This window comes from Anneissia japonica, unplaced genomic scaffold, assembly GCF_011630105.1.
Source record: "Anneissia japonica isolate Jap-2015-1 unplaced genomic scaffold, ASM1163010v1 scaffold585_len4108843_cov191, whole genome shotgun sequence".
Taxonomy (NCBI): domain Eukaryota; kingdom Metazoa; phylum Echinodermata; class Crinoidea; order Comatulida; family Comatulidae; genus Anneissia; species Anneissia japonica.
Genome location: NW_022716829.1, coordinates 3665374 through 3692166, shown reverse-complemented (window position 1 = coordinate 3692166; position 26793 = coordinate 3665374). Strand labels below are relative to the sequence as shown.

Here is a 26793-nt window from a genome sequence, read left to right as displayed (position 1 = left end):
GTCTTGTTTGATATTATTTTATTACATAACATGACTTCCATCCTGGTAATAAAATTGAATAATTGAAGATGTTCTAAGCAGACCTATTGTGAAGTTTCTTCTTTATCTAGTTGATCTAAGAAGTGTCCACGTCTGTTTAATTCCGGTCGTATAGTCAGTACTTCACATCCTGTCTCTGTCACTAGGAGAGTGTGTTCAAACTGTGCTGATCGTTTGCCGTCCTCGGTCACTGCTGTCCAGTTATCTGGCCATGTTTGGTCTTTCCACGTTCCTGGAAACAAAACATATGAGTAAGTGTTAAAAGCCGGGCACATGCTGCATCATAAAATCTCACTCTTTGCAAGCACATCTGCAAATTGTTAAGACAAAAAAAAAAAGAGAATGTTCCTGTTGGCCATGTTTTTGGAAAATCCAAAAAAATGGGTAGGTTGGTAGGAAAACATACAACCAAATATGCGTTTACACCTAAAAAGTAGAAAATACCCAAATAATTCAACAATTTTGGATTCGCATCTCGTACCATCCAGCAAAATAGGCTAGCCTCGCCAAAGCTAATGCAACTAATGGCAGACCGAGTGCATTGTCATTAAATAAATAATCAGTTGTGCGTGAATTATTTCCTCATATTCTCCACCGGCGCAGAGTGTGCCACGTGTGTGCCAAATCGATTTTTAAATATTTTTATATTCTCCACGTTATAAGCTTTAAAATACAATACTGCTCCACTAAGCGATAGTACACTAGTTCAGGATGTTTATATTTTACAATGGGGATTAATGCTGGCAAAATTTTAGATGACAGGTCTAATCACATGCTGCTTCAAATGCAAATAAGTAATGTTCAGTACAAAAATACAAAAATGTTTGTATGGTATTTTTAAAATTGATATTTGTAATCTTATTTCAGTTAATTCATGGCATTATGATCATCTTAAGTTTATTCATAGATTTGCTCGTACAAATGCCTTTAAGTTATATGGGATCGGCTTCCAGTTGATCTTAGGGATGAACTTTCTTGCAATATTTATTCATTTTAAGCCCTAAATTTTAAACATTGTACTTTGTAAAAAAATTTGATTATTTTACTGCAAGTCCTATATTTTAATCTAAATTGTACATAGCCTGACATTAATTCAGATTGTATTTTAATGTAACTGTACTGTGTGGAGAGCCCCTTGACAACAGACATCTGTTTTTGCTTTTGGGCAATCCAACCAGGCAGTCACGGTTGTTCCTTTATGTTTGTAAAAATTTTTTTTTTTTTTTTTTTTTATGATATGATACAAATACTGTACTCAAATATATCGATCAATCGTGAGTTACCTTTGCATGCAACAATGTTTTAAAGTGTGTCATTGCATGCTATTTCATGTAAATTCCGAGACAGATGTGTAGTCAAATCAATTATTATCTCATTTATGCTGGTATCGACCATTCTCATGTTAATGACTCGCAAAGAACATTACAGTATCAAAATATATGTAAAACTTGCCTTCTGAAATCATGGGTTCAATTGTGAATGCGTGTCCTGGTTTCATCACGCCAATGGCCTTGTTTTCTAAAAGATAATAGACAGAAGGATACTGATGTCATGAATAAAATAATAACAGTATATAATAACATCCCTACAAACATTTATTACATGGTCTAGGAACATAAGTTCAATTTTTGCTGCTGCTTTAATTTTTAATGCCAGGCTCCGGAGAAAAAACTATTTTTTAAATGTTTTACAAACTGATTTTTCTAAGACACAAAAAGCATATTTAATAAAAAAAATTGGGAGCGGTCAATGAGATACAGATTTTTGAATATTTAAAAACTGGGGGGGGGGGAAAGGGGCGTAACCAGCCTTCTCCCCACCCCCCACACTTTTTAAATACTCAAAAATCTGTATCTCATTATTCGCTCTCAAGATTTTTGTCAAATATGTTGTACAACATATCAAAGCATTTTTTCCCCCGAAGTCTGGCTTCAACTATTGTATTTCTTTTTTGCATTTCCATACTCTATGCCGTTTTCACAACCCACTTGTTAAGTTAAAAAAAAAACAGATTAGCCTATGCCTTGTATAATATACAAATTATCTAGCCACGCTTGCTGAGCTGCAAGTGAACAAAAAATCCTTCATAGCTACTGACGTCAGAAAAATGTCTCCTTCCGTTTTACCTCTGTAACAAAGTGTTCATTGCCATTTTTTTTTCTGTTAGCGGGATTTTGCAAAACTAACAAATGGATCATCATAAAGTTTATTGGAGCAGGACATATTAATCAAACCAAGAGGTGAATATATTTTTGGGTGAAAAGGTCATGGTCACTTAATGGTAAACAAAATAAAGATTATAAAATTGTGATGGCATCTGGCATGCCTAAATATGATCATGACTATATATGGGCATACAACAGTACTTTATGGTCATGATAACATCACATCATGACTATATATGGGCATATAGCAATTTTATTTATGTGAAAGAAAATTTGATAATCTGGACAGAAATTAAAGATAACTTATGCAATTCTTGATTGTTTTTTAATCAAGGATGCATTTTTACCATAATTATTGAGTTCCATTCCTGGTTACTTACTGGAGTAGTGCGGTACACTCGGTGCTGTATGAAACAGGCGGTGAATTCCATGCCCACAATACGTACGTACAACCGAACATCCGTTGGTCTGCGCATGCTTCATGATGATGTTGCCAAGCTCACGATAGCGAACTCCGGGATGAACTATTTGTTTTGTAAAAAAAGTACAATTGTTGTTAAGTTTTAGTTCGTTACATACTAAATCAAAATGGCTACAAAATATTACAACAAACAATACAAATTTATTGTTTCAACAACAATACAGGCAATCATATTTATTTCATGTTTATTATCGCTGTAAATATTTATTTAAATAAGAACTAAAAAAGTAATAAAAATAGTACACACTAAGTATGCCACATAGGCTTACTTCCTAGGCCTAGGTGATCAAAGGGCCAGTCTCTCAGCGTTGTAGAGGTTGCGTGTCATAAGTTACATAGCAACGTGGCCTGGAGATTGCACATCGCACGGCAGGGCAAAAAAGTACTACTGTATCCCATAGGGGAATAGTACTTTCTATGAGACTTTCTATTGCCAGCTTCTTAATCTATGTATGAGGTATATAATATATTCTAGGATGACAGAATCCTCAGAGCAGGAGTGACTATTTGGAAAAAATTTTAAAAAATTTCCCTAATTATTTGAGTATAGTGTTTATAACTCTGTAATTTATTAAATGCAAATTAACAAAAATGTTCAGCATTCTAGTGTCGAATTCAAACAAATAATTAAATGTTATAACCACTCTACTAGGCACAAGGCACTTATCTCATGTTTTGTCGCCACTCTGGTGTATAAATGGGTTACTGATAGAATAATAGGAAAAGTTGGAACAGAATTATCATGAGGAGGAGTAGCAATTTGGTTTATATGCATAAATTAATAAATTGTTAAAAAAAAAAATTCCCCACATATTTGAGTATACAGTTGAACTAACCGAAGTCCATTCCAAAATGACAATAAAATATTGTTCGACATACAGATCAACACAACACAACTTAGAAAGAGCAAAGTCGACTTTACACAAGTTAACTGTAGTATTTAAAACCCTGCCCAATTCATAATTTCAACTGCTCATGCACATGTTAAGGTCAATCAATATACAGTATATTATACATACACACAACATAGGTTTATTTCGATTTTCCTTGGATAACAGCTTTCCCCGGCCAAATTTTTGTGTTGTATACGCCCGAAAATAACCTCTGATGCGTTTTGGGCGATCACTTTTTCTTTTTTTCTTCTTCCCTTTTTTTGACTTTCCCTCAGCCCCTGGATAAGGGAATGCACAGTTCAAACTGCGAATTGGCTTAGAAGATAATTAACAAAAATCAATGTTGACTGCACGCAAATAATTCTATGTTGTAACATTCTCCTAGGCACACACGCAATTTGTACCCATTTTAACGCCAACAGCATTTCCAAAAGAAAGAAGAATATGTGATTGCATCAATAATCTATCATCGTAATGGAGTGGAGATGAATATGTAGCTTGGTGGTTAAGATGCTTGCCTTCCAATCCCTGGGACCTGGGTTTAATTCCTCTCATGGTAACAAGATTTTGCTCACGACCACAACAACTTCACTCCCTTAAGCCTTTTTTCCACTTGGGGAATATATTCGCGCGAATCAAAGGCGTTGGTTTGCTTCCTAAGCTTTTTTTTGCTTCAAAAAAGTAAAAATAGTTTGAACTACCAATTTTGCAGAATCGAAAACTCCCATAGAAATGTGAATGCTCATGTGCATGAACCGACGCTTTCGACTTGCATGAATAAATTTCGCAAGCTTAATACTTAGTATATGGAGAGCATCTCGTGTTTATGTTTGTCTTGTGAAAGGATATGCCACTTTGAATAGCGATTAAGTTTGCTGCTAGGCATATCCTTGGCCTTTCAGCCTAAACCAATAAAAAAAAATCAAAAAAATCATCATCAATCTTCATCATTCTTATGCTTCATTATCATCAATGTCTTTACCATCATCATGCCATCTATATCTTACTCCCAGTGGCATATCTAGAAGTCTTGAAATGGGGGTGCTGATGGGGGTGGGAGCTCGAAGGTCAAGTGGGGCCTTGATCAATTGAGGGGTGCTAATTTGCAAAATAAGGTGATTTTAGGTGATTTTTAAATACTTGACCGTAATTTTTTGTGGGGCATCTTGGGGGACACAAGTAATTTTTGGTGGGAATGCACCCCCCGCGCACATCTAGATACGCCACTGATTACTCCTAATTACAGACAGGGATTGGACCTGCGGTTTAAAAGCTGGCTTGGAGTTCTTTCCTGATTTTTTTCAATTACATCATTTGTTTTTGCACATTGGGACACTAGTATTTTGCGCAAATGTATAACCTTTAACTTTTAAACTTTTAACAGATTTTGTCTCATCACCGTTTTTCACCCTCCTGTATGTAGCGCTTGGGGCACTAGCCCTGCCTGTCCCAGCCCCTCTAGATAAATGTACATAATCACTCAGAAAAAGAAACATACCTGCATCTATAGCCTGCATTAGGCATTCATATGCCACGTTCACTAGTTTTTTACTCTTCTCATCAACCTTCCCAACAAAAAATGTTTCATTCAAATCACCATGGAAACCTTTGTAATAGACAGTTATGTCAACTGTTGAAGAAAAAAAATGGTATATTTCATGAAGTATTTATTTACTTTTTTGGTGGTAGGAGAAACTTTCATAAAGACCTGGTTTAGAAATATAACTGGTATGATTAAAATCGTAACGGTACTGGATTTGGTCTACAGGAGTTCGTGTTTCGTACAGGTCATTCCATTCATAGAAAAAGCCTTTAATGGTGAAAGCGTACCTGTCATTAGCCATAGTTGCCTAGGTCAATACATAACACCGGCTGTATAAAATTTATTATAAGATTGAAAATGTTAATCTTATTATTGTAGTAGTGCTACTATGTACACATTTTAGTTATTGTTATTTATTCATTGACGTTATTATATTAATATTAAAATTTAATGTTTTGTTCAAGTATGAATTACTATGTCCATGTTAAATTAATCTTTCTATTAAAATTGTTTATTTACATAATATAGTAATAGGCATAGCCAAGGTTTAGCCTAGACTAGCCTAGGCCTAAACAAATGACTATATGCGAGTGTATAAAATTATGAAAAATATGAAAAAAACGCAAAATTGTGAAAGAATAAAGGAAGAAGGATTTTAATCGTGCGGGAAATATTCTCAAGAAAAAAATGTATTACTAAGCCCATTACTTTTGAGTGAAATAGAAAGAGATTTTTGTTTGATGCAGTAATAATAATCATATTTTTGTTTGTTTATTATTTATTGCCATCATTATTATAGACCTATAGAAAAAGAAGCAAATATAAACAAAAAAAAAAGTTATGTTTTTATTAAATGTTTTTTAAGTAAATATTTAAATGTATTATGGTTTTTCAATTTCCTTTATTTAAACTATTTTGTAATTCATTCTATTTTTTTTATTCCATTATAGTAAAATGTCTTATCAACTTTTTGTTACACCTCATGTTTTATAATTATGATTAAATAAAGTGAAATTTACATCAAGATATAATGGCGTTAAGTTATTGTATACTTTGTGCATAAGATTAAGTGTTAATTGTTGAACCCGTCTATTAATATTTAAAATATATTCATCTGTTTAAATTTACATTTTGTGAAAGTATTCATTCTTATGCAGTAATTAATTTTTACACTTGTATTTTATATAGTTTTTATATTTTGTGGTGGCCCCTTCAGAAACAAGGATAGTCCAGGATCCCCAGTCTTCCATATTTCTTTATTTAATTTACTCATTCATTTACTATTCTTTAATATTTGTTTGTTATACATTAACATGTACACAGAAGCACACATGCAATAAACATTACAAACATACAACACATTGTTATGTCATGATAATTACTGTTTAAAATGTCCCCATCTTCTAATGGCCTGCCGTCCGGTATACCATGACATATCACTTCATTCACCGACCTGTAACAAAAACAAACAATCGTGACATCATATCTGTAACTCCTAATGTTATTTTCCTATCCCAAACCACACATTCATATCTAGGTATAATTTAACATTATTTGCAAATTTTCCTGTCGATTTCTTTTCTCACGACCATAAACAATTTCAAGAGACTTTGTTTATGACTTACTTTGTGTGCATGTTTAAGGATATGCACTTAATAGGAAAGAAATTAATTTTGCTGTTAGAAATATCTTTGGCCCTGGGTTAGGCCCATATTAATTGCTGAACGTAGGGGAATGAGCTGTTAGCTCATCGTGCTCTTGGAAGTTACAATGGCGTCAAGCCACCCAAACTATGACAATTTAGGGGTTTTGAAGGCTTATTAAATTGATGTCAAGTCATGTAAAAAATACATTTATTTTTAAAATTTTTATCTTCTCCCTGACAAATTGTGTTTATCTCTCTGATTGGGGGGGGGGGAGCTGTCCCCAACGGGGTCGCAGCCCCCCACCCTCCCCAGAATCCGAGAGCAGTAACAGCCTTACGTGCAACATGATTTTGGAAACTGGTGGTAGTTCAGAGGTGATGGGTAGCAGTTGCGTTCCATGCAGGCTTCATGCACGACTTGATCTATTTCGTCCGTAGTTACACCAACTTTAACTGCACCATACGCAATATCTAAAACCTCTCGTCCTAACTGAGAATTAAAATAAATTCATTAAAATAATAACAATTTACATGAAGTTAATTACATGTTTTCAAAAGCATTCAGAAAAGAAATTATGTACTCTTACAATGTAATAAATCAACGTTTGAACAATAAATAATTGCAGCTATAGCGGAGTTTTACCATTTCTTGCATTTCAGATGTAATTGAATACTTAGCTTGATTCCTAATATATCACAGTAGATATAATTCTAACTATGATATATGCACTGTGTTATATAAACATTTACTTGAGCTAAGAGGACAATTTGTTGTATACTCTTACAGGTTTATTTTAGTTAAGGATAAATTTTCTCAAGGCAATTTTCGATCCAACATTCTATTTTATGAGAGAACCTAAACAATTTGCAACCGTTGAATGTGCATTCAGCCTTGGCTTAAAGCAGTAGACAAAAAAAAAAGGTTGATTACTCTGTTACTCTGGAAAAACAACAAAAAAACAATTATACCAAATGAATCTTAAACAAGCACATGGTTTTAACTCACCCTGCAGGCCTCCCGAAGTGTAGCTATGTCATCTGAATTAAGCACCTTAATCTGAGTGCTGCCTCTCACGGCCATCTCACTTGCAGGGTAGCCTAGAAAACACATTAACACTGTAACTATAATTACAAGTATCATTTGGGTTACTAAATTCTAATTCATCATCATTTGCCATTAGCTGAGTGTTTAGCTATGTGGTAATGTCCCTGGCTTTGTATACCCCCTGGTTCAAGGCCTGGAGGCTAGAGACGTCGTCGAGACTTGACTTGCTTTTGGGTCTGATCACTGAGCTTGAATAACTTTCATACGAGAGGTGGGTTAAAGAACAATGTTTGTATCCATTATATATCTGTTGGCGCTGAAGTGAATAAAAACCTTGGGTGGAATTTTAATTTTTCAGTTAAAAATCCCTCTATTTATCGTACCTTTATCACTATATATTCAGACTAACATATAACTGTCAAAAACTATTTCATTATTATGTTCTTGTATTCTATTTTTTAGACTAATTCTTTGAATGGTTTTAAATTTCTCTCCCTTAATAGTATGTGCACATGTTACTTGCAATATTTATGAGTTCATATTATTTTTGTACATTTGCATTTTGGTCTGATCACTGAGCTTGAATAACTTTCATACGAGAGGTGGGTTAAAGAACAATGTTTGTATCCATTATATATCCGTTGGCGCTGTACTGTACAACACCAGCATAATACAACTTTGTGGAAGTGAATAAAAAACCTTGGGTGGAATTTAAATTTTTCAGTTAAAAATCTCTCTATTTACCGTATCTTTATCACTATATATTCAGACTAAACATATAACTGTCAAAAACTATTTCATTATTATGTTCTTGTATGCTATTTTTTAGACTAATTCTTTGAATGGTTTTAAATTTCTCTCCCTTAATAGTATGTGCACATGTTACTTGCAATATTTATGAGTTAATATTATTTTTGTAATACAGCGCATATTGAGAGTCCCTGGAGCAAATTGTACATTGAATCTTGAATCTTTTCTTTATAAAAAACATGTCAATGAAATAATAAATGTCATCAGTATTCTATCAATATCGGTATCATCAGAATCAATACTTTAACTTGCTTTTCATTAATTCTTTGTGGCCCAAGGCCGATTTCATCGAATAATACTTGAGTTAATAGTAACACAAATTACTGTATTAATGATAATCTTTTGTGTTAAGCAAATGAACTTCAAGACTAATCTATTTCAATATATGAATTGTTTAATATATTTACATATCAGCTTGGAATTGGAAAAAAGAAAAAAAGGGTAGAATCATGCATCATATAATTGGCAAGGAAAAAAATACATAACATATTGTATCATTAATGATATTCTGTTTACAGTATGTTGAACTAAAAAATTAATTGATTTAAATTTTGAAGATGTATTGTCCCCTGTGTAAATGACAAAAAAATCATAAAAAATAATTCTGAAATTAATGTAACTTTCTCATTTTGCAGTAACACACAAATTATTAACTTGAGCACAGAAATTATTGAATTTAAAAAATGTGTACCCTGATTTTTTACTGGATAATAATCAGGCCCGTATGGGGAGGGGGGGGGGGGGGAGGGGAATTACAAAAGGTCCACATTTTCCATGGTAGAAAATTCGAAAATCACTTTCACACATTCTATTCTTAACCAATCAGAGCAGTTTTCCCCACCACTTGCAAACTCATCTTCCTTCTAGGTGTCACTAAAATCATCTTTATTCTTGCTTGGAAATCATCTTGATACAGCAGGCCCGGATTTAGACATTTGCACCATTCGTCATGGCGAATGTCAGAGCAAGAAATATACAGTACACAAAGAAACTTAAAAACAATACAGTGTCTAGACAATGTGATTGTCAATGAAGCTCTAGATCCTCCAAACAATGTCCATCCACAGCAGCAAAAAAGAAAATTAACACAGAGACGCAATTCGAACTCGCAACTTTCGGGTAAGGTTGCGAGTTCGAAACGCGTCTTGGTATTCAATTTTTTTTTTCCAATTTTAAGAATCTGGGGAGTCTCTGAGGGGTTTCTGGCGTTCCAGATAACATAGCTACTGGTCAATGCCAGCTCGATAATTTGGTTTTTTTTAAATACTTTTTACAACGTATACAACTTAATTTTAAAATATTATTTAATCTTGTATCATTACCGTTGGAAAATACTTCCCTAGAACCAACCTCTAGCAAAAACAGTGAACATTTATACAACCTTTACCATAGTCTCATTCAACCTTAACAATAATTTAGTTCAATACTTCAATTATTTACTATATTTAATTTATGTGATTTCAGTTGAAAATAAGATATATTATAATGCATGCATCTAATAATTGGCAGGAAACTTATTAAATGAATGCTACTGAGTACAGAAATCCAATATTGATTTTTCTGTTCCAAGATTTTTTAGCTTACCACAGCCAGTACGAGTTGTTCATATTATTTCTCGGAATGTTTTGATATGTAACCAAGTTCCTGAATAAATATTGTACTAGCTTTTTTGTTTGCTGTTACAGCTGTTTCGTAAATAAAATAAAAAATACTGCTGTCAGTTACGTTCTTTTACTGACAATTAATTTATCAAACGAGAATGATTCATTATATTAAAAAAAGTAGCAAATTAGTAGGAAGAAAACTAGAAATTCTAGAATTATCGCCATTAAACGGCGATCATTAAACATAATCATGGGTTGTTTTTTTTTTAAATGTCACATGGATTGCTTCTGCGTGCTTTGTTATTTATTTTTTTGCACTAAAAGTAACACAAAATATAGTTGACTTTTTAAATATTAATTTTCTGTTTAATATGTTGAATGGTTCTAAAAATTAAATTTAAAAACAGTGATAACTTAAAATGAAATATCACATTTATCTTTTCAGATTTTCATAGATCTATGTCCTTTTACAAATACATAAATTAGCCATGTTTTTAACATTTAGTATTTAAATTTTAGTTTAGTTTTATTTTATAATTTTTTCTCTGTGCAAATTTCCATAGATCAATGTCCTGTTATAAATATGTACATTAGCTGTGTAAATTCTTGATTTTTATTTTTGCTACGATAGGGTAGGATACACAAGACTAAAATTGTGTTCATATTGGATTAATTTTGACCAAGATGAATGGTAAATAAACGTACAGCAGTTCATACTAGGTTTAAATAAGCAATGGGTTTTAAGATAGTAAGGTTTTGCACATGCATGATAAGTTCAATTGTGGCAAGACAAGCCAAACCAGTCACTCGTCGAAAATTGTGTTTCAGAGATAATGGTCAAAACATGCTGGAATGTCAACATTTTTTTAATCTATTTTATCGCACTAAACTAACCTTTATATATCTATACATCATGCTATGTTGTTATTTTTCCCATTTTTAATGTTAAAACAACAATTTTTAATGACTTATTGATAGTTTCTGCCTGAGAAATGCCTAAAATCGTAAACTTTGAAGGCTGATTTTTCAAATATTGTTGTTTATACAGCTGTATGTTTAAACTTCATAACAAAATGTCGGATTTAAATGATTCTTTTACCATTTTATAGCTTTCATTTTACTGTTTAAACCTTTATTAAAAACTAAAAATCAATTTTTGCAAGGAGTGACTGGTTTGGCTTGCCTTTGCCACAATTGTTAATACTCTCTGTGGAAAGTTAGGGATGCACTATACACGTTAGCATGTGCTCAGAAACATTTACCAAGTTGAGGCTAGCTGTTTGCATTGAAATTTTCTGTTTTAAGAGAAACAGCCCGGTTATTTTTTCTGGGCAACGTTTCCTTGGTCAAATTTGCCGTTCATCTTGGGTTATTTAACCAAGATGATGCACAGGTTGTTCACACTGAGTTTTTTTTTAGTCAAAGTGACTCAGGTATATGGTTAATGTTTAACCAAAATTAATCCAATGTGAACACGACTTTAGAGACAATTATCACTTGAGCATCTACAGTATGAGTGATGTGCCTGCCAACCACTGCTTGTCAATATCAATCAATCAACAATGATTTATACAGTATAGCACCAATATATGCAATGTTCTGTGACACTATGACAATAGCATACATTACATTACAATGGCATACATTATATTATTATTAGTGCAATCAACTAAAGGTAAAAAGTACGATAATATTGGTCCATTTGCATTAGGCAAGACTTTTTTATACCTCGTTTCGCAAACTTACTTTTTTAAAAATCGGAAAAAATAAAACACTTTTATTGGTGAATATAAACAGTGTAGTAATGGGATGGATAAGTTCTTTAAATTTATATAATTAGGAAGAAATATACATATCTTATTTTTGGAGATTTTAATTACATTTTTTTTCTGAAATTTCCATTTATTCGTGGCAGTGGGTGTAATAATTGGCCAAAAATAAAATTTAATTTTTTAATCAAAATCATCCATATTGGCAGGCGGTGGGTTCGCTAAACAAGGTATAAAAATAGTCTTGCCTTGTAGTCTATATCAGGGTTTCATGGAAGAGTGCTTGGTACAGCAGTTGCTATTGCTCAGTCTAAAAATTGAGGGTGGTGGTTCGAATCCTTGCTGTGAATTTCGCTAATGTCTTTGGGCAAGGCTCTTACTTAATGGTAGTTTGTTTTTACCCAGTAGTATAAATCGGCTCGAATTCATTGATAACTAACTGCATTGTGCAAAGAAGTTTTGGAATTATGCATTATATAAATGCAACATCACTCAGTATTATTATGGAATTCTTCCCAAAGGAGCTGAGTATGTGTTCCATGGTGTTTGATCAAATAACCAGGTAAGTAGCATGAAGCCCATAAAAGCCCTGGGGGGCATGATACACTCTATAAAGCCATATAATATATATAATCAGAGTTAGTTAATTAGATCTACTAAAATAAATTACATAAAAAAACCTAGCTGGGCATGATACTGTATGCTCTATAAATCTGTATATATAATCAGTGTTGGTTTAATTAGACCAGGGAATTTCACTGTTCCCTGATTAGATCTACTAAAATATAGATTTGATTTATCTTTTTATTTTACAGTTCAATAAGACCATCTTTTATGGATTATAATTATCTTCAGCTTTTACATTAACCATTGCCCTAAATACAAAATTTATAGACTTTTTTCCGTAAAAGTAATATTATTGTTAATGTAAATTTTGTTCATCAGGAATTTCTTTTTGACAGTATTTGTTTTACAAGTTTGGACGTCTAAAATTATAACCTGAGTGTAGTGAGGACAGGGTTCAAGAAAACTACTTTACCTACCATTTACATGATCCGCGTAATCAGGTTTTTCTATATTGGGCAGCACCATCCTTTTGGGAGACTACAGAAAAGAAAATAGTCATTAAAATTTACAATATTATCATATTGAAGATTAATAATTTTTAAAGGCATCTATTGCCAGCATACAGCACTCTGTACCCACCTCAGAGAACATTTACGGCTCATAGGACCAACACTTATGGCTCATAAAATAGGACCAAACACTCATGGATTATAGAAACAAACACTCATGGCTCATAGGACAACAAATGGCTCATAGGATAGGACCAACACTCATGGCTCATAGAAACAAACACTCATGGCTTATAAAACAAATACTCATGGCTCATAGGACCAACAATTATGGCTCATATGATCAACATGTATGGCTCATAGGATAGGACCAAACACTTGGCTCATAGAAAAACACTCATGGCTCATAGAACCAATACCTATGGCTCACAGGATAGGACCAAACACTCATGGCTTATATTACCAAATACTCATGGCTCATAGAAACAAACACTCATGGCTCATAGGACCAACACTTATGGCTCATAGGATAGGACTAAACTTATCTTATCATTAGTTAAGAAGTAAACCCATCAAAGCAGCTGGCTTACTGTAGCTTGATACTGTACTTACAACAGAATGAGGTCTCAGTGTTCCTGTGTAGACATACCCCGGCCAGAGGTTTTTATACTCAGACTTTGCTAGGTGATCCTTCATCCTTTGCTTTTTATGTACAGCTTTATGCGTTGCCCAGTTGTCTTTAAAACATTCCTGTATGAAATAGTAAATCATTGAACTTGCATTCGCCACACAATATTAATACCCACTTACAATACTTTCAGTTGATATTCCAACAATTTCCAGAATAATGATTTATGTCTTATGTTTTACGTGGCATCATAAAAGCTAGATAATTTGTACCATTCTCTGTACTTGTTTAGGGATGGCTGGTTGACCCAGAAGTATATGGCCTACCTCCATGCCCCTTTTAAAGAAAGTAGGTTCTGTGTCTAATACTAATACGTTACTCCAAATCAACCCGGTGCATAGATGACTCAATGTTTATTGGGACACCTCCGATGATGATGATGAGTTCGGGCATCAATATTCCATAAAATGTAACGACTTGGACCAGTATGCTTAAGAAGATTGAAGCTTCAACTAAAATTTTATGAGTGAGAATTATTATTGTGCTTTGAACGAAAGTTCAAAATTTCTCTATAATAATATTCACAACACCGATGAATTTTGATACCAGAATTCCTTTATGTGGTAACAATATTCAAAATAAGATTAGGCATATAAACATTAGTAAAGTAATTACCGTATTTATTCAAATAAACGCTACACCTTGAATAAACACCTCTCTAGAGCCTAAAAAAAATGCCTCCCTAAATGACAAATCTAATGGAACATCATTCTCAACACAGTCAATGTTCTAATCCAGTAGAATTACATTTTTATTTCTTGGTTGTGATCAATAAGAATTTATAATCACCCAATAACATGCGGTAATTATGTGTAGTTCCACATTTACAGTCAAATTTATTTGAGTATATATGTATCCATTTTACAAAAAAAAAAAAAAGTCTCCCTCGAATAAATGCCTCCCTCAAAAACCTTTCTTAACAATAAGCGCCCCAAGGTGTTTATTCTAATAAATACGGTGATTAAGTTTACATTTGTGTTAAAAATACTTGTTTTTCCAATCTCATGGTTCTGGGTTCAACACCCTGCAACAGCTGGATTTTTCTCAAACAGATCCACTTTCTAAGCCTCATATTTTATAGAGACAGAGTAAGTCGCTGTTGAACTAAAGTAAATAATGTACTTGCAATTTGTTGAAATTGCATTTAAAAGAAACAACTGTGAATTCTCTTAAGGCTGTGTTCTAGATCATTATGTCCCTTTTCATGTGTTGTTTAGTACAGACTGGTTCTATTTCCAAACTTAGAAATTAAAATGGGAATTAGTTTCATGAACATTTGTTAACAAAGAACAGTACAATGTACTTTACCATTAATAGTAACTGCTTAACTGTAATTTATGAGGAAACATTTGGTGCATGATAGGAATGTTACTTGAGTTTAAAAGCACATCCAGTTGTTTGATATGGCTTGAAATTTTAGTGTCAACTATTTTCCCCAAACACTTCTGTGATTCTTAAAAAATGAGAATTTCAAGCACTAAACTTGATATTTTAAGATCATTATATAAATGACATTTGGACAAAAAGAATAAATGGGGGGAGGGGGGTGGAAAATACTAAATGCACATTCAAAGGTAAAAGCCACACATTTGAGACCATCTGTAAGCACATTGAATATAATTAACTACACAATGTGTTGCACTTTCTCCAACAATTGCCATTTTTACTCGCAGTTTGTAATTCCCTTTCTATTATTACACTAAATTTAATTCCATGAAGAACATTTATCATCACATAGGATGCAAATTAGATGACAAAGAGGTAAATATATTACCTCTATAATTAACTTACCGTATACTATAAATGCTAATTTAATTATTTATACAGATATTAATTTAAATTACAGATGTTAATTATAGTTTTCAGTGACAATCTTGCTTTGAAAGTTCTACTACATTTTGACTCATCTTCACTGATAATGAGACTAACGTAATTCTATATCTCGAATCAGGCAAATGTTATTGTATTTTAATTACATTGATGATTTAAAGCTGCAAATGCATTGGATTAATTACAAATCAACACCCTGCATAATATTCTTGTCAGTCAAATTACCTATTGATGTGTGGCTAGTATAGCTGTGCGACATTGCTGTAGAAGAATAACCAGGTCGATTTTCTTTAGCAGAAAAATCCAATGCGAATAGCACCACTCGGTAAAACCTAGCATCCCCTCACCTAATCATCAGGAACTCGACTTCACCTTCCAGTCCCCCTCCTGCCCCCAATTCAAGACTCCTAGATACGCTTGTGCCCTGGTCATTGGATTCATAATGGGCACGAAGTGTAATGTTTTACCTGTCCACATCCTAACACTTATTTAAGCCTAGGTGGAGGAATCGAGACAAATATACGCAAAGTGGCTTGCCCAAAAACATGGGCGAAATGCGCACCAAGATGTTTGAACGTCTGAACTCAAAGTTACGAAACTGAACCGCAACTACGCCATTGCTCACGCAATCTTTAATAAAGAGCGCGCCTCATGAAGACGTGCATTAATTTCAAAACGAGCATTTATCAGTGATAGTTTTCGAATGACAGATATTACTTAGAATAACGATCTTGTAAAACTGAGTCAGCGAATCCTGAGGCTAGTAAACCTCTCTTTCAAAAGTATATTTTGCCATTAAAAGCAACAAGATGTCAAATGCATCTTCGCTCATTTCAATGTTTGAGCTACTTAGTGGGCCTAGAGTTTTCCGTACAACATGAAAAATTAAAATTAAATGTATGATACAACATGAATAACCTAGTTTTTCTCAAGCTGAGTTAAGTTGAATGTTTATTTTATCGACTGTTAAGTTATAAGTGACTATGAACACTCTAGTTCCTGTTATTCAAACTATGTTAATCACCTTAATAACCCTTTTATAATTTGTTTCACAAACTTATTGTTAGAAAGATTGTCAAAGGCGTGCGGAAAAAAAAATAAAAATAACATTTTTCTTATTAAGAAAATAGTTATTAAGAAAATGTTATTGGTAAATGTAAACAGTGTATATAATCAGGAGGATATCTTATTTTTGGACATTTCAATGCAATGGCGAGTGTAATAAACTTTAAAAAAAAATTTTTTTTTCCCTGAAATTTGCATTTGGTAAAAAAAAAAATGTTTATTTTTAATTCAAAATCATCATTATTGGCGGGTGGAATGTTCGTAACTAATTCCTCCATGGCTAAACAAGGTATACAGTTAAACTTGCCTAGGTTAAGTGGACTTTGCCTAAGTTGAATAATTTCTAGTTGATCTAATTTTACATGCCATATTGTTGTGTTTTCCATTAAGTAACAATCTGTAAATCGAATGTTATCTAAGTCGAACAATATCCAAATGGTATTTTGGATTCGACTTAGGCAAGTTCAACTGTAAAAAAAAATTCCCCCTCTTATTTTTTTAAATAATAAAAAAAATTATTGTTAGACTTTTGAATGACATTTATCAACTTTTTTCTGGTCTTTAGTGGCTAAGATTTGTGTGGTGGTTCAAGAGCATTTTTCAATCACTGGTGTAAGTGTTGCATACAATCACAGCAGAAGGACCTGCATAATGAAATTACATTAAAGTATCTACTGGCCAGCATCCCCTAACCATGCATTCCAATATATCAGACTACGACTTTAAAAATTTAGACTGCCCAATATAAGATTTAAAAAAAAAAAATTTATTTATTAAATTGTTATGAAAATTATCAAATTTCCTGATGAATTAATCAAACCTGACCAAATTCAGTCCATGATATTTTATTTTTCTCGCATTTTACCCAAATGATGGGCCTAATTGTGGATATTTTTACAGCTGTGAACAAGCACATGCCCATTTGTCTTGTGAACTTGTAACTGATGGGATTTTTTCTGACGTTATGGAATATTAACTGTGTTTTATATCTAAACAAAAACATGACAGGTAATAGAAATTTTAATAATCACATAAATAAGGATTAAAAAACTTCCAAAATCACATTAATAGGGACGTTTGATTCATGCGACAACGCGATGCTAAAATGGAATCGCTCATGTGTGACAGTCCTACCGAATGTCCTACATTTTTTCCCTACGTAGATTATTTGGCCAAATTACATCCTAGAATCCACACGACGAGAACTTAACGGTTTCGCATGCACAAATGATTTTTAGTGATGTCATTACGTTCTACGTCCTACCATCGTTGTGCAATCAGAAGCTACACATTAAGGATTGCAAACAAAAATGAATGGATCATTAGGCTTTGTCCAGATCAAATTTTCTTTGACAAAATACTGTTGTATGCCCATATATAGTCATGATGTGCCTATATATGGTCATGATGTGATGTCATCATGACCATATTTAGGCATGTCACTTGTGACAGTCTGGACAGGGATTATAAAATGATGTTATGATAGACAATGTATCTACGATAATTTTTTTACAAATATTATACATATTCCTGAAATGTGTAATTTCTTCCTTTTTATTGACTTCTAATCAACTTATTAATTGCATTACAAAAACAATTTACTATTCAAAATATTTAATGTAAACTATCTAAATCTATTTCATTTGTTATTTACTAATTAAAATACGTCCTTATGTATACCATGGTACAGTGTAGTAAGAAAGGACAAATCTTTTTTTTTTTTTTATAGAATACAGTATTATGGTTTTTCTAAATCTATTTCATTTGTTATTTACTAATTAAAATACGTCCTTATGTATACAATGGTGCAGTGTAGTAAGAAAGGACAATTTCTTTTTTTTAAATAGAATATTATGGTTTTTGTGCATTTATCATGCATGCATTGGGTTGGGTGTTGGTAACTTAAGAGAATACAGGTTCTAATGCGACAGGTTTTATTGTATTGAAAATGTATTAAAACAAGCACACTGTAAATTAATCTTGACGGTATCCTTTACAATACAGGAGATTTGCATAAACAAGTTGTACAAGTGTAAGTCCATGGCAGCAGATGAATATTTGCCCAAACTGTAAATTACTGATTGCTTTTTATTTTCGGAAAACAACAAAGATATTGAGATAAAGGTAAAGGTAGGAGAATAACCCAATTTCTCAAAGTGTCATTGCGCTGAAATGTGGTGTGGTCTCTGATCTGGCAGACATAGATTCAACAGTCAACCACGTTTAGGAATAGGCTTTTAAAGAAATAAACTTGCGGTTTTTTTGTTCAATTCTGTTGTCAACTACATACAGTGAATCAGAACAGGATATAATATATATCGTTTATTTCACCAAATTTCAATTTACAAATAATGAACACAAAAATACAAAAATACTCAGCAGTACCTCGTAGGATTGCTCTAAAGAGGGCAGTGCCAATCTGTCAGAGAGCTCTCCATTACCAACTGAGAAACAGATGCAACGGAAATATTTATATTATTATTTGAAGAGCACTTCTTATATATAATATTATTATTACAATTAAAATCATTTACAATTAAAATCATTATCATAATAATTATCATTTTCAATTAAAATTATCATAATAAGTACAGTATCATAATTTCAATTAAGACTAGAATAAAACTTGTTGAACCTTTCAATAAAAATTTTGCCAGATTATTTCATAACAGGAATATCAAAATTATCATTTTTAAAGCACTAAAAAACAATATATAAAAAAAAAATGGTTTTATTACAATTAAAGATGTATTGTCCCATGCTAAATACCATAAAAATATTTTTTGAAATTAACTTGCCATTTTGAAGTAACATAAAAGTTATCAACTTGAACATAGAAATGAGTGTATTTAAAAAATGTCTACCCATCAGTTTACAGCGGAAAATGATAGAAACACTTCCAGTCACTTACAGTAAAGTGTTTTATTATTTTTATTATAATTTTTTGGTTTAAAAATCAGGGTACACATTTTTTAAGTTCAATGATTTTTATGCACAAGATAATAATTTGTATGCTACTGCAATATGAGCAAGTTAATTTCAAAATTATTTTTTTATGATTTTTTGACATTAGCAAGGGACAATAAATCATTAAAATTTTTAAAACTAGGACTAGATTTGGTGGAAATATAGTGTGACAACGTGGTAATTTGTCAAAAAGACAGGGAAATTAATTGACAGCTGTGTAAACCGAAGTGCATTAGTTCTACCAAAAGAGTGTAGAAATCTAACATTATCATTACATGAATGTGAATTAAGAGCTTTGACATGTCAACATCAATTTTTTTTATATAAACTTTTAGCAATATATGAAATTAAAAGAAATTTAAATCGATAGAGAATCACCTTCACTTTTTTTTTAATACATTGAATTTGACACTCGGCACGGTGTCCCGCTATTGAACCCGTTAGAAATAGCGCGGTATAAATGATTATAGACAGATAGATAGAGATAGAGATGTACTTAGTAGATTCAAGTTTACATTATCAGGCTAAATATTAAACCACAGAATGATGGAATGGGTGCATTTTAAGTCCATCTGAGAGACTTCTACCAACACAACTTAGGGTAAGAAGCGTATCAGAACAGTGCCGATGTCACTGTAGTTAGCAACACCTCTGCCTTATCACTTATTAAAGCAAACTTTTGACACAAATATTAAACACAATTTAAATTTTAATCAATTAATTTTGTGACTGATTTTTAAATTGTGTCTATTTGTATGTTTTTTTATTCCAATTCTCTTTGCATATTTTGTATTATCCAATCTGAAAATACGACAGCAATAAAGTGAAACATGAACTATGAATTACTTTGTTTCATCATGATATTCTGATGATAGAGGGAGGGGGAGGGGGAGGCGTAGAATATTGATTAAGTATGTCTTAAAGAATCAGAAATTTCTATCTGACATAAATTCAAACTACAGTATAAGTGTAATTACACATCTAATATAGAATACCTTAAACCACCTCTTAATGGACCTTTCCACAAGTTCCACTGGACATGGCTAAGGCCCCAGGCAACCCTAAACTCTGTTACTGGGCCCCAGGCAACCCTAAACTCTGTTACTGGGCCCCAGGCAGCTGTGCTCCCAGCGGCTCTGCAGGGCATCTAGTGTTTCACCTGAGATGAATCCACATTGGATTGCAGCACTTTAGCATTTCAATTTATTGAAACACAAGCTCTATGCACATACTATATGCGAATATGTGCTTGAAATCTTATTTTACAAATTTACACACCTATGAAAGTACTGCCTCAATAAATACGGATTGTATTTTATACAGAATACTGCTACTTACATTACAAAGGATTTAGTATTACTAGTTTCATTTCAGAGTTATGGGCTATGGCAAATACAATCAGTTTCAACTGGTTTGAGATGTGACATACATATATGATGCTATAATTCCACTTGGTGAGATGAACATAGGTTCAAAATGATCCATAGGAATACAACTGCACAACGTCTTAATCTTAAGTAGGGAGTGGATTTTAATTCCCCAACATACATGCAAGTCGATGGGCGACTGAAGGAGTTGGGTATTCTATTAATTGACGCAAGGATAGAACTGTTTTCTCTCCGTTAAAGCTTGCAACTTGTTTTTATCCCAGGCACTCTGTATTGTTTAATCTTCACCATAAATCTTGAAACCTTTATGGTTGTTTTGCTTGCTACATTTTTTTCATATTCTTTCTTTCTATCTGTATATGTACTGTAGTTAACAATCTATGATATACTGTATCACCACTAAAAACAGCAATCTATTTTAATGTTTCAAATTAATTTTTGGTAATCTGAAAATGTGAAAGAATTTTTTCTCTAGCAAGCTTTGTTATTGCATAAAATCATATTTTTAATACTGTTTTAATAAACTGGTAATTTTATATTAACAAATTTGTATTTTCTAAAACGTTTCAAACTAGTTACGGCTACAGTAGGTTCAATGCAATATAATTGTTGAATGCAGAAACAATTTTTGATAGACTTTAAATCAACTGATCTTCACAGGGTCAGGGTCTTAGTGAAATAGATAGAAAGAACTTCCACCTTAATCTCACCAGCAGCATTGCAGCCCTAGTTTGAGTTTCTGTATCATTGTGGTTTTTTTTTTATGTAATTTTCTTTTTCATACATCTTTTATTGATTATTTTTGCACTATGTTTTTTCAATGAGGAAAACCATATGTTGAATTTTACAGACATAGTAAGTGTACAATTATAAATATTTAGGAATATAAATTATTATAAGTCAATTGTGACACATTCACTTTATAGAGTAAAACTTCAAGCGATACAGCGTTTCCGAATTCCCGTTGACCCTGCTTGCACCACTACTATTGTGAAAGTCGAATCATCTGTCTGAGTGAGAGGCTCTCAGCTGAGAGAAAAATCATGAGTGAAAACATATGCTGATCCAAGGGAGGCCCAGTGGGGGACCTTCATTGAGAGGATTTACCCACCTCAGCCTGACTGGGGCTGAGGTCAGAAATTTTTACGATTACGGCACCTCTAAATGGTGCCATAATATCTTAATATTGAAAATTGCAATTTATAAAGTTTATTTTGTATTGTTAATGGCATTCTCAGACATAAATTTGAATACAACTTCTTTCTCTCCATTGGGGGGAAGGGGGTGAGCTGGCTGTCACCCCTTCCCTTGAATCTACCACTGAAGTAAAAGAAGCATTTACAAATGACACCATAATTACCTGTGAGCAAAAATATGAGCCTTCGATACCTAGTTTAATGCACGTTGGACATTGTAATCGAGATTCTTTACCACAACCATCTGTTTCACATATCCGAGCACCAGTCGACATGTTTCCTTCTCAATAACAGTTGATGACTCCACATTAACTTCAATGCCTTTGTGGTGGTGGTGGTGGTGGAGTTTCTAGGCCAACTAGGTTCGTCGGATTGTCACTTGGTTGTTCTTCCTATAACAATAATATTTTGGTCTTATTTAAGTTACTGTATCACATACTGAATACAAAGGTAACAATTACACACATAATGCTCCAACGATTTTACACAAGTTGGCTAAACTTGCTTGACCCAGCCAACCTTTTAAACTTCATTATCTCTATTCTTAATGCACTACTACCCTGTATACTTACACGGCATGTTGGAGCTACCCAATTCGTTCTTTCTATCATGGGGTCTAGCCTAATAGTACAGTAGGCCTTCCTACACCTAGAAGTGTTTTGATGTGCCATTTATGTATAGGCCTATTTGTATTAATTTTTAACCATTTGACCTACCTATTAAATTTATATTTATGTATTGTATCAATGTATAACAAACTTCTTCTGTATTACTATTACTACATATAAGGCAACACTTTTTCTATACCTTGTTTTCCAAACTTAATTTTTTTAAAGATTGTCAGAGGGCAGAAAAAAAACCCACATAGTTTTGCCAAAAACATCCAGATGGAGGTGAAAATAAAAATAAAATTTTATTGGTGAATGTAAATCAAATCAAATCAAATCAAACTTTATTTGTCCATTAAAACACAGGTAAAATGGAAATTCTTTTTCCACTGGCAAAGAACATGAAACATCAAAAAAACATTGTAAAAACATTCAAACACACCAAAAGGACAACAGTGACTAAAATTTGGAAAGTTTTCAACAATTTAAACATGGTAGTAATGGGATGGTTAAATGCTTTAAATTTACATAAATTAGGAAGACATATACATATCTTATTTTTTGGAAATTTCAAGGCAGCGGGAAGTGTAATAAAAAAAGAAAAACTTTTATTTTTTTTTTAAATTTCCATTTTTCATGGCGGCGGGTGCTTTAATTGACCAAAAAATAAAATTTTATTTTTTATTCAAAATCACCATTATTGGCGGGTGGCGGGTTAGCTAAGCAAGGTATATAAAAAAAATCTGACCTAATAAAGTATCTTATTTGTCAACATCATGAACCCCTGATGACTGTCATCGTCCTCAGCCTCTCGGCTAGGCTTCTTACTTTATGCAGCTGTCAGTTTTATGACACACCATTGGATTGGATTGGATTTATTTGGTATAAACACCAAGGATAGCCCACAAAAGTTATTTCCGGTGGGGTCCTTCTGGTGATGATTGGCCAGTACACCGGGAGACAATCCTACTCTTTTCCGAAGAATGTACTGCGTTCTTTAACGTGCACATGGGCCATAAATGCACAAGGGACCAACGGCTTAAACATCTCATCCGAAAGACGGTGCACTATTTTAACTTGTATTGCAGCCCTTCACCTGAAACACAAGGAGAGGCAGTGATGGGAATTGAACTGGGGACCTACATATCTCCACGGTTCAGCGCACACACAGTGGCTACCACCGGATTAGCTGACTAAGCTACTGTAAGCTGCTCTCTATACGACCCCCGGGAAAGGCGCTTCATGGTTGGTTCATTTACCATGATATTTTGATGCAGGTTACGTACATACAGGCCCACAGAGAGAGGCAATCGTAGAACACACAAGTCTGACTTAAAATATGCTTAAAAGGTGCAATACTCAGGAAACATTTTCATTTCAAAATTTTGATTAGCAATGTTTGCTAATCAAATTGAAAACTGAGTAGCAATATCACATTTTTGTATAGCATTTTTTCCCCCAAAAAATTATCATCGAACTATTATGATTTTACAACATTCAAGGTCCATGCAGGCTTCCAAAAAGAAATTCATTCAATAAAAGCCCATGATGAAGAAGTCCCACCACTTCAGATGATGAAGATGAACACAACATTGCAATTGATATTAGTTAAGATTATTTTGGACGATAGAGTAAATTTACATTTTAAATTCAATATTCTTTTTGTATGTATACAGTATTAATTATTGAAGTATCAATGAATGCTGTTAATTTGGAATAATCTATGTGAACATAGAGAAAGAACTTTCTCTATGATGTGAACAATAAAATTAATAAAGTATATAATGATGTCACAAAAATACAAGCGTTATTTTTTACCACCACAAATAATGGGGATGAGTTGACTGGGCCATGACGTCTGGGGATAAGTTAACATTGATAACAATGATAGGACAATAATGTTATCAACAGAATAAAAATGTCCTGATTATATTGTTAAAAAAATTAAGGTTGAGTTGATCAAGTCAAAAGTTCATAAGGCCTACTGTACTTGGCCGTGGTCAACCGACACCGAGGAATGTAACTTGATTCACTAGGCCTATTTTTTGTGTGGCAGACTTGCTTGACATTAATCGGCACAACATTACAGCAGATTACAGCTCTCTTGAAACCAGCAGTATGTACTTACCTGATTGAAAACCATTAATGCTAAAAAGAATCTTGCTTGCTGGTCCTATTTAATAAATTAAGTACAGTATTTTTAAACGAGATTCAGGCCTAGCACTACCCTATCTAATCGTCATCTTGTTTATAATGCTGACAGGTTCCCAGTTGATAAGCTTCATTGCGCACCATTTCTAAACATCGACACGCCATATACCACGAGGTTGGGTTTGAGCGTGAATCGAATGCGGCGGCGGGTGGAAGGCCGTTCAAAGAGAAGAGCCTGTCTGAGTGTTCTTTGATTTTCTTCCGACTGCATTGACACGCGTGGAAAAAAAGAATCTTGCATGCTGGTCCTATTTAATAAATTAAGTACAGTATTTATAAACGAGAGTCAGGCCTAGCACTACCCTATCTAATCGTCATCTTGTTTATAATGCTGACAGGTTCCCAGTTGATAAGCTTCATTGTGCACCATTTCTAAACATCGACACGCCATATACCACGAGGTTGGGTTTGAGCGTGAATCGAATGCGGCGGCGGGCGGAAGGCCGTTCAAAGAGAAGAGCCTGTCTGAGTGTTCTTTGATTTTCTTCCGACAGCACTGACGCGCGTGGAAAAATAACTGATAATTTTCACAGCAAGTTGTAACCTAGCAACAAAGCATGGTTGAAGTGATTGAAAAACAATACAAACACAATGAGAAATATTTTATTGAAAACGAATGACAACTAAAACATGTAAGTTATAAAACATTCGGAGGCCTACGTCTGGCTAGGCCTAGGGCCTAATGTGAAAAACAACATGCAGGGATGAGGCTTTTCTTGGTTCGCAATGTTGTGCGACACGGTTTTGTAAATGCGTAGCAATTGTTAATTATTGTGTAGCTCTTTGCGATGCGATACTCTGGCGAAAATGTTCCCTGATACTCTTCAAGACAACATGATTAGGATATGTAATAATGTACAGTCAAGGTCAGTAACATTCACGAGATGGTCCGTCACAAAATAATTTCTTTTTCCATCAATTTCACACAATGGTCTGTCACATTTTTGACAAAGGGGTGCATCATGGCATGCATACTGTATGTACGGCGTACATTAGACAATGCACCGATTCGTGAAAAAGGCCTATACTACCCTAGCTAACGCAGCCGTCAGTTTTAACAGGAGTTGGTTTTACAACTTTTAAGAACATTTTCCTGGAAACACTTTTTGGATACGACGCCCCGTTTTTATGGAGTATGATTTTTTAAATAACATATTGTCAGAAAATCAGCCAAAAAGCTTATCTTGTTTCTGTTGGTTACGCACCGCTGATTCGCAATGCCAATGTTTGTCATCACTTCATGATGTCTACCGATTCGTGAAAAAGGCCTATTCCTAGCCTACCATAGGCTCCTGCCTGTACTAGGCCCTCCTTGGCCTAGAGGCGGCGTTATACTAGCTAGCCTAGGCTAGTAGGCCTAGCCTAGGGTCTAGGCCTTAGCTGGCTAGATAGGCCTACCTAACCTAGACCTAAGGCTATGGCCAAGGCCAAGTAGGCTACACTAGGAAGGGCCTCATTTTCATGTGTTCAATATGTTGAACAACAATATCTAAGCTAGGCCTATAGACAAACAACCAAGAATATGCATATGAATATGATAATGGTAGGCCTGGCCTAGCTGTATGTTTCAGACAATCATTTTTTTATAATAAAATACAGCCAGGCCTAGGCCCACGACTTTAGACTTACCTCTCGGTCTTCCTACGCCGCACGATGTCCCCACGATCCACCATTAACCAACCAACACGCCATTACATTTGTTTGCTGGTTCGGATTCAATATCTCATCATAGGGAACTTTAAGCAACTGGGGCGCACTTTACATTTTAGT

General features: G+C 33.6%; 1 protein-coding gene across 3 annotated transcripts; it reads right to left on the bottom strand.

Moving 5' to 3' along the window:
* Positions 1 to 39: 39 nt before the first annotated feature.
* LOC117109932 (methionine aminopeptidase 1-like) lies at positions 40 to 26793 on the bottom strand. Of its 3 annotated transcripts, none has more exons than XM_033252419.1 (11): positions 26653 to 26793; positions 22369 to 22596; positions 13683 to 13820; positions 13038 to 13098; positions 7773 to 7864; positions 7105 to 7256; positions 6504 to 6574; positions 5077 to 5208; positions 2585 to 2728; positions 1492 to 1557; positions 40 to 271 (listed from the first exon to the last, which is right to left on the bottom strand). In XM_033252419.1, exons 2-11 carry the CDS (start codon positions 22477 to 22479, stop codon positions 84 to 86), a joined length of 1155 nt encoding a protein of 384 aa, XP_033108310.1. In that variant the 5' UTR covers positions 22480 to 22596; positions 26653 to 26793; the 3' UTR covers positions 40 to 83. The 3 variants fall into 3 exon arrangements, with proteins under 3 accessions (XP_033108310.1, XP_033108311.1, XP_033108312.1); XM_033252420.1 differs by lacking the exon at positions 26653 to 26793 and adding an exon at positions 23561 to 23581; XM_033252421.1 differs by lacking the exon at positions 22369 to 22596 and having other exon boundaries at positions 26653 to 26781.

Coding starts and splice junctions, on each gene's coding strand:
- LOC117109932 (XM_033252419.1), bottom strand. CDS start 22,479: ATGTCGACTGGTGCTCGGATATGTGAAACAGATGGTTGTGGTAAAGAA. Junction 6,575..7,104: donor TTTCCAAAATCATGTTGCAC/GTAAGGCTGTTA, acceptor TTTTTGTTACAG/GTCGGTGAATGAAGTGATAT. Junction 5,209..6,503: donor AGATGGGGACATTTTAAACA/GTAATTATCATG, acceptor TTTCTTCAACAG/TTGACATAACTGTCTATTAC.